The sequence below is a fragment of the Agelaius tricolor genome, unplaced genomic scaffold (assembly GCF_023055355.1).
Source record: "Agelaius tricolor isolate 1412-34295 unplaced genomic scaffold, bAgeTri1.0.p SCAF_1, whole genome shotgun sequence".
Classification (NCBI taxonomy): domain Eukaryota; kingdom Metazoa; phylum Chordata; class Aves; order Passeriformes; family Icteridae; genus Agelaius; species Agelaius tricolor.
Genome location: NW_027269261.1, coordinates 101116692 through 101132632, shown reverse-complemented (window position 1 = coordinate 101132632; position 15941 = coordinate 101116692). Strand labels below are relative to the sequence as shown.

At 36.1% G+C, this 15941-nt stretch overlaps 1 protein-coding gene across 8 annotated transcripts in view; it reads right to left on the bottom strand.

Annotated features, from left to right (window-relative positions):
- KHDRBS2 (KH RNA binding domain containing, signal transduction associated 2) overlaps positions 1-15941 on the bottom strand; it is a 338979-nt gene that overhangs the window by 43581 nt on the left and 279457 nt on the right. For all 8 annotated transcript variants that reach the window (XR_011682012.1, XR_011682011.1, XR_011682015.1 and 5 more), the window contains exons 7-8: positions 15708-15790; positions 2638-2696 (exon numbers count right to left, since the gene is read on the bottom strand). Coding sequence is in view for 1 of the 8 variants with exons in the window: in XM_071445617.1 (XP_071301718.1) it covers positions 2638-2696; positions 15708-15790 (142 nt within the window). In the remaining 7 variants the exon portion in view is untranslated. The remainder of the gene's footprint in view (positions 1-2637; positions 2697-15707; positions 15791-15941) is intronic.

The window sequence follows — 15941 nt, the reverse complement described above, 5'->3', positions numbered from 1 at the left end:
CTGAGAACTCTATTTTATACTTTAAAAAGATTCTAAGTATGAAGTAGCATTATTATTTCATTGAATCTACTTCACGAAGAATGAAAAAAACCTTCTCAGGATTGAAAACTGTCCTCCCTAAAGGTAAGTTGGAAGCAAGAGGATGCATGGAAGAAAGTAAAAAAAAGCCAAACTAGTACATTTTTGGTAATTCAGATATTGTTATTGAAAGGAACAATGGAAAAAAGATAAGTTGTTGCACAAAACACCTAAGAGTTGACAACAAGAGTTGACAACTTAATTCCTGTACCATTTGTCTGAGGTCATATTCAGACTTTGGGAGAATTTTGAATTACAGGTGTGTCAGAAAGAATTGTAAAAGAGGAATATAGCCTTGTTATGGAAGGCAAAACAAAGTGTGACATTGAGTTCAAATGAAAGAAAAACTTAATTTCTGCAGGATGGTGAAAATGAAAGGGTAGCTGATTTAATACAGAAGGATGGATTCAGGAGACTCACAATGAGTCTCCTGAATCCATCCCACTGTATTAAAACATCCTGAAACAAAACATCCCGAAAAAAGTTAAGAACTGGAAACAGAGAATTAGGGTAAAGGTAGGTGAGGATGAGAAGGGGTGACAGATCAGATACAGAGAGAACATCAGTGTATGCAGCAAGAACTCAGAAACTGAGGGAGTTGAGCATATATTATACAGCTCTATAGTTCTGTGTACTCAGATTACCTTTTCAGGTAAATAGTGGTGACTTGGGAATGACAGAAGTTTCTGCACATATTTCCAGGGCATGAAATTGGCAAATTTACTAATCTCCTAAGCAGGTGAACCAAGAGTAGCATAAACAGTTATACAAAAATGTATCTACTATCAGGAAGTAGCAAAGTTGCAATTTGAAATATTATTCAACTTCAAGTTTATTCCAGGTTATTGATAACACTCAGAGATCTTTGTATGCAAATGCCAATTCAGAAAATAGTTCAAGCAAAAATCAAAGCAATTCCAAAGTTATGTGTCATGTATTTTAAGTCTAGCAAAGGAAACACAGGCATATTGGGTTTGTTTCAGCTGCTGTATGGAAAACAAAAAAAAAGGAGCTTCATGCAGAGCATAAACTTAGTCATGATGCCACTCTGTGAACACTTTGTAAGCCTTAGCTAATTAGTCCATTCAAAATCCCTGCTGGGAAAACAAATAATATTCTTCTAGTTTTACAAATGAGGGATTGGAAGGAAAGTGACACTACTTTAAATGTCTTGCCCAAACACATGGAGATTCAGCATGGTGGAGTGTAATTAGAAGTTAAACAGTGAGTAATTCTCACTGCTGAGCTCAGACTATTCTTTTCTGCATTGCCTAAAAGCTTAGCAGTGCAGCAGTGGAGAGCGGATCTGTAGATGGGAGGAAGGATCTTCCACTACAGCTATTAAAAATGTATGTGCAAAAACGAAGCAAAACAAAGGGTAACTGAGCCACTCACACTGATATGGATAAGCTATTATTATTACTTGCCTAGCATTGCAAATGTGCTTAACTGCACATTGTATCATCCATATATATTGTGAGAACTGATTGTACAAAAAAATAAGTTATTTCTGATTATGCAATGCAATCATTTTGACAACATCTCACTAATGTCTATTTCTGTACCAATACAAAGGAAACTGCAAGTTAGCACTAGTGACATTTGCTTCACAGCTGCATGAATAAAATTATTTATTTCAAGCAGCAACCCTTACATAACCCCTTAGTGTAACTTTCATTTGCAGCATCATTTCCATCAGCTCTCATTTTCACAATGCTGTGGAAGTCACTATGTAGACTTAGGATACTTCAGAAGCAGTAAATCAGGCATGAAAGCTCTGCTGAATATTAGGGTTACTCTTTAAGCTGACTTGTTATTTCAGTGAGAATCTCTGAGTGAGATTCACTGTGCCACCTGATACAATGTACTGATAATTATGAATAGGAAAACATGGTCTAGACTCCAGTTTTTGAAGTATACCACTAATAGCAAACAAGAGATCTGGAAAATGATTTGTGCTCATGAGAGCTTCTCTTCCTTTCATTTCTCTTCCTTCATGCCCCCCGTACCCATGAGGTGGAACTGCTCCAGCTCAGACACAGACTCGGTGGGGAAGTGCAAAGACTACAGCCCTCCCTCTACTGATACTGCCTAGTGTGACATGAGATGCTCCTTTATCTTGGTGCAGGAGGGGTTCCCATGGTGATGGAGAACCCTCTCCTTCTTTCCACTTTGATTAAGTCTATATTTCTAAATCTCACAAACCTTGCTAGTTGAAACAATGCACATGACAACAGCAAATGCACAGTGTTGTTGGCAAATCAAGCAGACTGAAATTTAACACTGTGAAAGATATTCAAACACCAATAGAAACTTTTGTGTTGCTGTTAAACTGACCTGTGACTGTGAATAACTGGCTTTGTAATTTTGATTGAAATTCATCAATCCAATTTTCTGGTCCTATGGCAAAACTCACCCTAAAGTTCCAGAAATCTATTTTGTTTGGTCTTTGTAAAATGAAAGAAAAAAAGAAAAGTGTAAGGAAGTAATTTCTGAATTGCCAGTGACAGATATTTTCCTTTGATTTCACACATTTGCAGAAGATAGAAGAGACCTTACCGTAGCTGTCATAAGCCTCTTCACTTGTTCCGTGACCATAGTCGTAATATTCAGGCACACTGTAACAGATTCAGAGAGCCACGTCACTATTATCATGGGTAACCAACTCAAAACAGAAACACATCTCACAAAATAGAAAGCCATTTAAACACTTTGACATGATAGCATAGTCCAGCTAGTTTCAGGCATAGGGAATATTTAAAGATATGAAAGATAATGTATCAGTGACAATAAAAGCTCTTGTACAGTATATAACATTTCTTATCTACTCAGCATAAAAAATCAAATTTGATCCTAACTGTAAACCTGGAAACGTGACAAAGTGAGAGAAATTGCATCTGCAAAAATGAGGGCTAAAAAAAGACCACTGTATCATTCATTGTTGTTAAACCAACCAAAGGGGTGTCATCCTCATTTACCTGGAATTCTAAACATTTATGTGTTACGAAACTCAGTCTGGTTTGTTTTCACAAAGCTGACCACATTGTATGGTGTGGAACCTGTAAACCACTTAACTTTGCCAGAAACACTGACAGGTTTCCAGCTTTGATCCTGAAGAAGCACGTTCCCACTGCCTGTAGAGAGAAATTTGATTCTCCACAGCTGTTTTCCTTATATAGTTATTGGACACCCATGGAAAGTTTTATACACTGATCAATAAAACACAAATTGTAATAAACAAGGGTCTATGAGTGCAAAATCACACTTAACAGTCTCAAACTCACTTTTTCATTGTTTTCAAAAATTATATATAGTCATATTAACATGTTATCAAAATGTTTCAGATAATAGTTACACCCTGATAATCAGTAATTCCCAGCTATTATGTGGAGTGGACATCCAAAAAATTCTGCCTCTGAGACATAATTAAATGGAAAGGAAGTTATTCATATTTTTGCTTCACTACTATTATTATTTGTAGTTTGCATTGTGTTTTTGTACCTGGTTCCAAATTCAAGATCAGGCTATTTCTGTTCTCAGGTAACATGTAAGCATACAAGAATCAGTCTTTGCCCAGAAAAATCTGCAAACTTCATGAACTACACTAGATTGTATTTCTTCAATCTGCAGTGAACCCAACAGAAAATGTAACATTTTCTCTGTTAATAGTTTTTAGTTGTTACTTCTGCTTCTTTTCCCTGGACGCTGTGTGAGATACTCTTGCAAAATGAACAGAAGCAGGCAAGAAGATCAATATTGCTATAATTATAACATTATTGCTCAGGCCATTTTCCATACTGGATTATTGTTTTAAAAATATTAGTTTACATTTGAGAGAGAATCTTAGTTGACAATGGATGGGAAGTAGAAATATTTCAGAAGTGCAATAGAGATAAACAAGCAATCTGTAACAATTATTTTCTTAACCTAATTTTAACTTTGCTCACAAACAGCCTGTAATCAGATTTTTAATTTCTTGAACTTAATAGCTATCCATAACTATTACTGGAATAATTTCTGAGAATGATTCATGTTCTCTATCTCACTCAAGAACACTGACTGCATGTATCGATTAACTGACAGTCAAGCTGTTTTGACTTGGGTCATGTCATTCCCTGAATGGCTAGGGATAGCTCTCAGAATTTTGGCTGCAAATATTCATTGATTTGGTTTTGTTTCTTTTTTGTTTTGTTTTTCTTTTTTTTTTTTTTTTTAACTGAAAATAAAACTATAATTGTGTGCATTAATTCAGTAGTTTAGTCAGAAGTCATTCATGTGAGTGAATTACAATGACATCAGTATCTCAGAGAGATTAAATTCATTTGCTTAAAGCAGTTGCAGAAAGTGGACATAAGAATAACATGAATGAAATTAAGTTAACACTTCAATGAAGACTTTTCCCAATGCCAATCGAGCTCTATAGGACACAAGCACAAGACTTCCTGGACAATGGAAACCATCCAGCTGCTTGAAAACTAATTATATATAAATACAAACTCTCCTATTGAAATGGTGCAACAAACAAACAGGAAGAATACATCTTTTATTTGTAGAACACAATATTAATTCTGTTCTATTTTGCAATTATTTTAGTAGCCAATTAAATGAAATTACACGATTATGTAAAGTGAAGCACTGCAGCATCAGGGTTAAATCATTTATCCAGTCATAGCTACAAAGCTTAGACGTAAGAAATGACTTGCACTGTTCAGAACAGACACATGACATACCACCCAGCTCTGGCAGACTGAAAAACTAAATTTAGAAGCTGCATTTTGGCATATTGCCTGCTTTCCTGGCTAGAGGAGGGTGTTGGACTAGTGAGTGATGTTAAAAGAAAAGAAACACAAGAACTCCTATCTTCTACCAGCAGATAAGATGCTAATACTTCTTCCTGATTGGGTTTTGCAAACCAAAGCAGCTGCCTCCAAAGGGGGCCAATCCAAAGGCCAGTAACTTATCAACAGCAATCCTGCTTTCAGTGATCACTGATGAGGGCCTTGAGCTATTTCCCACCAACACAACATCCAGCAGAACATAAGACTTGCAAGAGCAGGTAAAAGATTCATTGCTACATTATTGGTGTTGTACGTTTTTATTTGAGAAAGAAACATACAATCATAGAGATAATAAGGATGTGAGATAAAAATCCTGCAGTGAACATTCTGAACTTAAATACATTATCAACAGAATACTAATTTAATACACAAAAATCATAACATAAGAAAAAATCTGTATTACAACTATAAAAAGGAAGTAATTTGTTACACACTGCATATTTGATGCCTGTGAGCATAATACTTAACACACTCCTTAAAACATATAATTCATAGCATAATACATGATTGTCATCTTAGCCCTACAACTTTATTTCCCTGAATACAACATCTTTGTCATAGATTTGAGCCAAAATGGCATTTTAAATTCCTTGCCAACTCATATTGAAAAGTGTTTTGAAGAATATGTAAGTGAATAAAACTTACTTCTTACTATGAAATACCAGACTTAAACTCATATTTTGTGGGCTAGACTCCTTATCCATTCATCTGCTTTATTTCAAACCTCTCTGAATAGTCACTATAATCTATTATACACATTTAGTTGTAGACATTTTCCTCTGTTTTACAGCAAAATAAACAATGGGCGATATTTATAAAAAATATGTGATAGATTAAGGCTTTAAAAACATGATGTTCTTTTTTTTTTGAAATTACTGAACTACAGAGAGAGGTAGTTCCATTTGCATTATGGCCAACTGAGAAGGAAGCAATCAGCAAATGCATTCAGCATAAATAATACTTGTTTATATAATTTTATAGTTCTCAGACTGTTCCTGGAAAATACAGTGATCATGAGCTCTAGAAACCACTGATTCTCTTGGCAGTGTTAATTGGAAACAAAACACCATTATCTATCATTAGCATTCATTACTTTCAAGCAACATGAAGTGTAATTTACTTAAAGTACGTGCACCCACCTGAAAGCAGGATGCAACGCATTTTATAAAGCAGACAGGATTAACTCATTACCAACTTTTCAGCTTTTACTTCACTATACTTTATCATCATATTTCTGAAACATAGAGGTCTTGATGTACTATGACTTACACTTTGGGAACCTTCTACAGGTAGCAGTCATGGAAAGATTTACATACACAGGGGTATGTATTCTAGAAGTAGTTTAATTTGGTTTGTATATCAGAAAATCTGATGTTATTTTTCTCTATAAGAAATATTTACAACACAGATATATCACCCTGTCCTAATTCCTATTTACACTGGAAATCTTCATAATCTACCTATTTGTGCTTATTGTTTTTAACTTTTCATTTTGGTTAATATTTTTGAACATGTTCATTTTTAAGATTTGAAATCAAAGTTTCCATGAACAGTGATCTGTTCTCTCTCTTCATGCTGACAAAGCTGGATCAGTTTCCAAAAAAAACCCAAACCCAAACCAGAACAAGATGCTTGTTTTTGAGAGATGAGGGTCCTTTAGTGCCATCCAAACTGCATTATCTAGGGCTCCTATGATATGATGAAAGCTCAAGTACAGAGACTGTATCTAAACGGCAACCTTTAAAGCCAACAAAGACTTTTAACCTCTCATTAACTGGGACTTTTTCAAATTGGTATTAGTGCAAAAAAATGAATTCCAGTTTGACTGTGTCAACACCCATGGGAAGCCACACAGCTTGCTCAAAAGCCTGTAGAGAATAGCCCTTTAAAGTGGTTTAGGCTGGGAATCACAAACAAAAGTGTTAAGATTGAAGCCACAAAAGCCTGACTCTTGGCTCAACAAGCTACCCAAGGGAAGTGTGATGTTCACCACTCAGAGGTCACTGGGGTTAGGTACAGGAAAACATGACATTAATGAATAGACTGCATTAGCCTTTGACCAATCTCTTCCTGCACCTGCAGGAAGCTGCTGGCAAGAGACCCCAGGTTATCAATATTACCATCTGGCTCCCTGGCTGCTCCTACAGCTGCAGTAATTCAAGGCAGTAGAACATTGCAAGAACTGAAGAACAGTAGTACTTTTTGTTCCCTCATGCTCTTTGGTTGTGTGTGGGTTTTTTTGTTTTGTTCTTCCTTTCTCTCTTTATGTCCTTCAGATTTTTTTTGGGGGGAAGGATGCATTTAAGCTTTTCTTCTCAAATGTGGTTGCAGACATACAATGAGCTCTCTAAAGGTACAAGAAAGGTACTAGAAGGTACTACCTCTAAAGGTACAAGAAAGAGTTTATGTTCTTTAAACATCGCTAATGAGTGAATCTGTACAGAAGCGTGTTCTGTAGTCTATCCTAAAAGATCCTAAGAAATGGAAAGTCTTTGAGTAACACAGGTTAATTCAGATTTAGCAGAGAATATTTTCCTGTAAAAACAGTTTTTTCTTCCCTAATGGTACTTTTTCAGTGGGAGAGTGTATATTAGTATACGAGTATTTTATTGGGAAATGTTTGGGAAGAAGCTGGCCAATTTAGAGGCTTTTGATAAATCACTGGAGCTATAACTAAAAATAATTTGAGATACTTCCATCTTTGTGTTTTAGAGATCAACAGTGTGAGAGTGAACCAATATTGTGGTTTGGGATTGGGAATCTCTGAGGAGGAATTCTCAGCCTTTGACAGTTTGCAATCAGCATCTATACATAGGTACAGATAAAAGAACCTTTATCGCTCCTTAGAGATATATATCCTAGTCAGGGTTACCTTTAGACAAGATTTCTTGGGTCAAGCTAATGCCCAGGACAGCTCATAAGGACCCCTAGAAGTGGGATTTAATATTTTACAGGTGGGATTCAATATTTTAGACAAGTCTCTTTTTCACATCCTCAAATGGATCCTGTGTACTCTTGGTCTAAAATTATCTCATTCTTTCCCTCTATAATTTCTGTTCAGTAATCTTTGGCGTTTCCAACTTCCAACATCAATAAGTGGTAAAGTCAAATATTCAGATCCTGTGCTAACAGGATGCAGTCTAATGTTACTGCAGTTGTTTTATGTAAGATTCTGTTTGTAAAGCTTCTCCCTCCTACACGAGGGAGAGAGCCAGAAGGATTTAACACACAGTTGGCCGTGAAAGAAAAGCTGTTTACACAAAGCAGTATACTTCTGCCTGGAAGAGAGGTGAGCAAGATCTGCATTCACATGAATTACAATAAATGAATTTTTTACAAAATAATATCTCAGAGCGGAAATGTGTGAATAAAGAAATAATCCTTCTAGGAATCTGGAACTTATTGGAACATTCTTATTTAATAAAGCATTGTGTCTATAAGGAAGATGACAAATCTTTTGAATATAGGAACTTACAAGATTCAGTCTTAAATCACAAATATAGTCCTTTACTCAATACTTCTTTAGAACTAATGGAATAATATGGTGAGCATTTTGGGGATCAAGTCTCCCTTTTTCTGAAAGCTCAGTTTTGATTGTATACAATATTTTTAACAGAGGATAGTATCGCCATTATCATACTCCTGGATTTATTTAGTACCTTACAACATGCCTGAAGTTAAACTAGATTCAACTGCCTCCAGCATTTTTGTGTTTGATTTTGTGCTACTGAAAATATGAATTTAAAGCTATTATAAACAATGAAGGCAGTAAAGTTATACAAGCATAGGATTGGAGAGCCAACATAATTGCAAGATGACTTTGGTTTTTGAAGTTTTTGCAAAATATGAAATACAAACCAATCTGCCATTTAATTTCACATGGCAGTTTCTATTTATCTATTCTACATTCCACTGTCATTTTCTATAGATACAGAATTATGATTAACTGTTTCAGCATATAATACCAAATGTCTGCAGACACAGTATTTGCAATGGGAATGATGCAGCATTTTAGGGATCCTAGACAGTTTTAGAGGAAAAACTTTTCTCTAGTTGAAAGTAGTGAAATTTGACTCAACTTTGCTCATTGAATCAAATAAATGAGAAGTGGCATTTGAAAACAGTTTCTGATGATAAATGCCATAAGTAGATTGCTGTGAAGATACATAAAATGTCATATTCTAGGCTTCCTGCCTTGATTGATTTCAACAGATTGGAAATAAAATACAGGGAAATCTTTCTTTACGGACAGACAGATATAAGCACATGGCCAAAATGAAATATGACAAAATAGATATACAATGCACAGTGCTTAAAAAGTGAAAGAGTGTGTAGTAGAGAAAATAATAATGAATATCTAAGTTTGAAAATAATCAGTGTAACTATTCTACCTATTGCAGCCTCTACTATATATATGTGTCTATGTATTTTACCACATAATAATATTTTGATAATGAGACAGAAGTCTGCAAACCTCTGCTTATATCACTAAAACATTTAACTATGTGATAATCTACTAATTCAATTAATGATTATTCCCAGTCTTGTCTAACCATTGTTTATAAACTAAGGACAAAATTCTGTCATTTAACTATGGATAGTTGACAACTAATCTGCTGGAATTTTTCAAAAAGCAAGTAGCTGAAAACTGTGGGACTTCTGAATAGAGGTCACCAAGGAACGTGTACACCCAGCTGAACTTTATACTGCTGTCTTTACAAGTGTACTAGTTTGTTATTTTACTTGCACCACTGCTTTGAGAAACTCATCTTTGGAAACATACAGATGTACACACAGTACCTTGATATCTGGAGGTCAAGCAAGGATAACCAGGATGAACTGGAGCTCATGCAAATATATCCTGCTGATGCAAACAATTATTTCAGATACAACTGAATAAAATACTCTTCCTAAGTAATTTTTCAGCATGGCTGTGCACTGATGTGATGGTACTGTAAGTCACATAAGTGACATGGATTGAACTGTGGTCCATGTTGTACTCCTGCATATCAGATCAGAAATAATTAAGTGATTCCTAAAGCTCCTCTACTAGCAGCCCACACTGCAGAAAAAAGAAGCTATAAACACAAGCTTTAAAGTAGATAACATGAACTTTGAAATAGAAACAATAACCAGGGAAAACAGTTTCTTTGCAAAGTCAATAACTTGTCATATATTCAACTTCATTGGCTGAATATGCTCTAGAAATTTTCTGTGGGTATGAGTAATTAGAAGAATGTGGCACCAGTTGGAGGCTGCATGGATAGGTGTTGCTACAAACAGTTAGTTACTGGGATAAAACTACATTGATAAGGTCATAGTATCTATTTTCCATAGCAGCATTGTGGACACAGGGAGCATTTTTGTCCTTTTACTTCTGTTCCTAGTATTGAGAAACAGATGCCCAACTGGACTTTGCACATAACAGTGCAGCTTTAGGTATTATTGTACCTTCTGAATTAAACACAATTCTGTGTGGTGAAAGGTATCAGTCAACTTGAATTTCTCTGTTACTGCACCTTTTTTCCTTCTTCAGTCCTCTAAGAAAATTCCATTTTAGCAATTATCTAACACAATGTTTCTCGGTCTTCAAATCTTGCAAGAGCTACTTAAAATTTATTCCAGATATACTAGTGCCATTTTTCTTTATGTTAAAGCTTAGATTCTGTACTATCATTAACATCTTAGAGGGGAAATTTGTAGAGGACATGACCTATAATATGCAATTCCAATCAGAAACAGAAGTTTGTTTATTTCCTCAGCAGATGCAGGATGGGTTTGATGTGTGAGTTTGACAGACCAAAAAGAAGTTCTTTGGCCAAAATAATTGGCATACCAGCATAAAATGTCTGTCAGAGGACTGCTGCCTAAAGCATTACATAACATATTTGCAAGATTAACAGTAAATATTTTGCCAAAAATTGCTTCAAGTTCCTAAAATTGGCTTACTGTTGTTATTATTATTAGTGAGGCTGGGTGCAGACAGGCATGAGAAATCCTTTTTACCTATGTCATCTCGCAGTCACAGCAAGGATGACAACATGCTATCACGAGGCCTGTACTGCTGTGGGATGGAATCTGTAACAGCAACGTTGTGCACTATTTTCATCTGTCTTTTTTCACTGAATTATTTATTCTTCTTGTCAGTAAGTTATGGGTTTCCTGATATTTACAAGTCTATTTACAGCCTAAGGTGGGAGTCATCAGCCCTTCTTTCTTTAGACTTGCACACACTGGCAACTCATTTTGCTGCTGAACTATGTTTTTAACAAAAGCCATACAAAAAAAAGGCAGAATAAAAAGCTAGGCAGCCAGACCTGAAAGCCATTGCCAATATACCATCTACCTGTTCACAAAAGCCAGAATGGATCAATGGATGACTGCTCATGCCAGGCACTGTGGGACAGGGAAATAATATCAAACTCTAAATTTAAGCTTCATCAGATAATCCTTGGCTTCCTTTGCTCCTCCCTGTTGGACACCACTGTTTACACTACATATGGCTGGATAAGGTGGGCACAAGTGAATTAAAGAGAATATACCCTTCCAGGTTCATCCCATGACCAGACAGTCAGTCCCAGGTTTCCTTGGTATATCTCTTTTGGCTGTGAGACATGGTATCTTTGAAATGAAACTGTTGGTGCTGGCAGAGACACAAAGGCCAGTGGAGATGACTGCAGATGTGGTAGCAGAGCTGAAGATGGCTCTGTTGACCATCAAGATTCATCAGCAAATGATCTATTTTCACCAAATTATTCTGTTGGTCTTGGCTGAGAAGTCTGCCCACACTTTGCACATGGGACAGTCCGATCCCCAACAACCTCTGAGGAACCAAAGAGGTTGATCTTCCACATCTCCTCACAAAACTTAGCATCCTTTTCTTCTGGTGATCTAGTGATCTCAGCCCATGAATCCTGAACAGTGGTGATAGATCAACAGACTTAAAAGTTCCTGGTAAGAAAATCAAAAAATGCATTACATTTTGAAAGCTAAAGCGATTCTCCTACATTTTCTGTGTTACAGCTGAGTTGGAAATTAACACTTCTACCATTTTGTATATTGTGTCTATATTTTTTAAAATAAAGTTGCCAGACTAGAGATTTGGGAGGTAGATCTAGCTGGCAGAAATGTTTTGAATGTCCTCTGCCTTACTTTCAAGTACAGAGAGAATAGTGTATGAACTTAACAACTACTGAATATCTCTTGGTGTGTCTGGACAGTCAGATATTCTTATCAATGAGAGCCATCTTCACATTATATGGAAGGGAGGGGAAGAGAGAGGAAACAAAGGTCATAGAGAAACTCAAATTACAGTGCATTATTGCCTATGGAAAGTATGTCAGATATGGTGTCTTCTCCTGCCCACTGACATGGTTGTTACCTTGCTGTTTTTGATATTTGACAAAGCATTCATTGTAATTACCTTAAAAACTGTATTTTGACATCTGTATGAAAAAATTTCTAAAATAAGTAGGGTTTCTAAATGTCCTCAGAAAATGTGTAGTCTTTCACAGAATCCTGCAAATAATGCTTACAGACTCATTTGGGAAGGACAGACAGTTCTTTTAAATAAATCTGTCCTGAGGTTCCATCTTGTGTTGTGAGTTGTCATTATGGGACAGGAATATAAGGAGGGGAAAAGAGGCATTATAAATACATCTTCTGCTATTTAAAGCAAGACATACCTGCATGCAATATAGACTGTCATAACCCATAATTCTCTTATTTCTAAAATAAGCCTCCCCATCTCAATAAGGTACAGGTGGCACTTACCATAGTGCAAGTCCTGCTTTTCTCTTTCTTCAAGTGGCTTCTTTGTTCCATTTCAAAGTGTGCTTGAGACTCCTCTTAGCTTGTTCAGACAAGCAGACTTACTGTGGGTTTCATTCCAGCCTGATTCTGAGACTCTGTCATGATCTCTTCAACAGGTGACCCCATCCCCCCAGTTTCAGTCTAAAAATCAGACTGCTGTCATGAAGGACAGACAGAGCTTTCTGTCTGGAGAAGTCGATTAGAGAAGGACCCATACCAAGTGTATTGTTGGACCTGCAACACCATCCCTGACTTTTAGTACAAATTTTTAGATAATTCTGCACTGAACTATAGCATCTGAATGGTCTTGGGGATTGGTAATTGTGGTGTTCCTTCTACTAAACCATAATCCTATGTTGCAGCACTGTGCATGTCGATACTGTGCTTGTTTTCTCTGCTGTTGGCAGAGCTTAGTTTGCAAAATTCTAAATCAGATCTCTTGGACAGCAAAGGACTAAGGCTCCCTGTATGGGCAGAAAGACTCTGGCAAATGGGAAGTAGATACAAGGTATGGAAGACAAAGGCAGGGATAACAGGGGGGGTGGTGGCAGGCTGCCCAAACTCTGTCTTACTCTGTGCATGGGGTGAGCAGAGGAACAAGGGGAATTTACTATGAGCTCTGCCCTAGAGCACACTCAAGTCAGCCTGAGCTCAGACCATCCACCCCGTCTGTTCATGACCCTACATCCCAACACGTTCTTTTTGAAGCAATGAAGAGAATAAGGCTTGGCCAACATGCACAGCAAGACAGACAGACAAAAGTATGTACCACTCTAAGAAATTCCACACTGAGTCCCTAATAAGCCACGAAAAGCAATTGGAAACTCTGCCCTTAACATGAACAGAAATCTTGGTACTCTGCATTAAGCCACTAACTACAATTGCTTCTCATCTCATGCCTTAGAATTTCAGTCATTCCCTGCAGAGGGAAGCAATCATAATTTCCTGGCTGAGCACAGACATTGCTGGCAAGTTTTTGTTAATTTTTTTCCCTTAAATGACACAGCAGATGAGATGAGTAAGTACTTTTGAGCAGTACTACTTATCTTTGTTAGGTGTGCACATGGTATGACTCATATGACTGGATTATACTAATAAGCAAGATCTGAGACTTGGAGAAAACATTTTGAAATACGCATCTAACTAAATATTTTGGGTACACTATTTCATTGCATTGTATTATTTTTCTTTTTTTGCTCAGTAAGCAGGCATTTCTATGAAGCTAAATGGCCAATAAGGAGCAGAAATACAAATTGTGTATTTAATGGTCCATTTGTTCTTTAAATCTTTGAAACAATAAGCATGGAGCTCTGAAAGTGCTCTCTTTGAAATCAATAGGCTACTTGAGGCATTAAGTGCCATTTCACATGGGTAAGTATGACCACATATCTTGTCATATATTTCAAAAGTAAATATTTTAGTTGCAGTTTTTAAACAGATTAGGTATCCTGGAGGTAGCTCCAATTACTAGAAAACGTATCTCATGACTAAACTTAATAGCTGTTTAATTGACTAAATTATGTGATATAAATTTTGTCTCTTGTACCAAATTATCACTACTAGTTCTAGCTGCATTATAATACACTCCTCATAAAGTTGATATATTTGTCATTTAGTTGCCTGAGACATCAACTTGCAAAGAAATTACAGGTTAATTCAGATGTTATAAAGCAATGTCATATCAAGATATTTCCAACTAATTATTGTTTCTACACCAGAAGCAATATCTCCTGTGACAATTCACTCTTGTAGAAGAAAAGGAACTGAATTGTTTTAAAAAAAGTTGAAGTACATTTGACAACAAGAATACCTACCTACATAATGACATAGCGGGTGCAGCTAGTAATTACTTGAAAGTGTTAAAGTATACTTGATGGAGTTCACATTTAGGTATGACAAATCCTTTTAAATATACTTCACTGGATATAAAAATACTTATAAAGTATTTTTTATCCACTGAAGTATCACTCACTACAGCAGTTCTGAAGCTGAACATAATTCTGACAGGCATTTACATCAGCAAAGCATTCAGTGAAAAAGATGGCTCAACAGAAAGCAAGTCTAAGGTCCTCTGGCCTTGGGAATGTAGAACTCTGTATATATACATCACTTTCTTGCTCAGTGAGAAACACACTAACTGAGTTAAAATCTGTATCTTTACTTGTTAAAGTTTCATTTGCCTTTCCACAACCTTACAAGTACTTTCAGCAGTGCATAAGACCACTTCCTGAGTAACGGGTTGAAAAACCCTGTTATCCTTTAGCTTAAATGTGAAAAAGATGCCATTCCATATTTAATAAACATGCACTGGCTGTCCAATTAATGGATGAGTGTGCATGGTGTATGTACATAAAAAAGGGATAATTTTTGTTGCCTCATCTTATTCACACAAATCAATATGAGATGTGAATGTAGCCTTTTCGTATTATTCCACATCACAAGGCCAAAAATAAGTTTCCAAACTTATAAATTCTGAGAGTTGCTTAGAAAATAACTGGTTAAAACCAGATAGTTTCAGCCTTACTTTTGGCATGTAATTCCCCTCTATAGTTTACCTTGATGGTGGATGCCAACCAGAAACAGGTTACCATCACAAATATTTTTTGAATTTCCTTCTGTTTTTTCTCAAAACATTGTAAAAGCCATAAGTATGAGATACCCTTCACAACTTATGATCAGTAAAAGATTAAAAAAAAGGGGACAAATAAGTTCAGAATAACATCAAATAAGAAAATTATGCAATCGCTTGTTAAAAAAAATACACTTAATTTGCACCAATTTTAAAAGCATAGCTGCTTACATTTTTACGTCATCTGAATCTCTGTATATGGATTTGGACTGTCATTATTACTTTTTACTTCAAAAGTACTCAGGGATTTGTAAAATTTAGTGTGGAAAATAAACCATGGGAAATTTACATGAAAAACTAAGATAAAAAAGTGTCCTTTGGAGAAATAATGTAAAAGCACAAATGCTTACCTTTGTGTTTGGGTGGCATAACTGTTATCATATGCCTCATAGCTTGGATCATCATATTCACCCCCATATCCATCATCATATCCCTAAGGGAAAAACAAAACACCACAGCTTAGAAGAGTGATAAATCAAAGCATATTATCAAGCTGTAGAAATATATTGCATCAACATGGCATGTCATGTTTGCCCACGATAATGTGACACACAGAGCTGACCAAAGAGAATTGTGAATCGTGA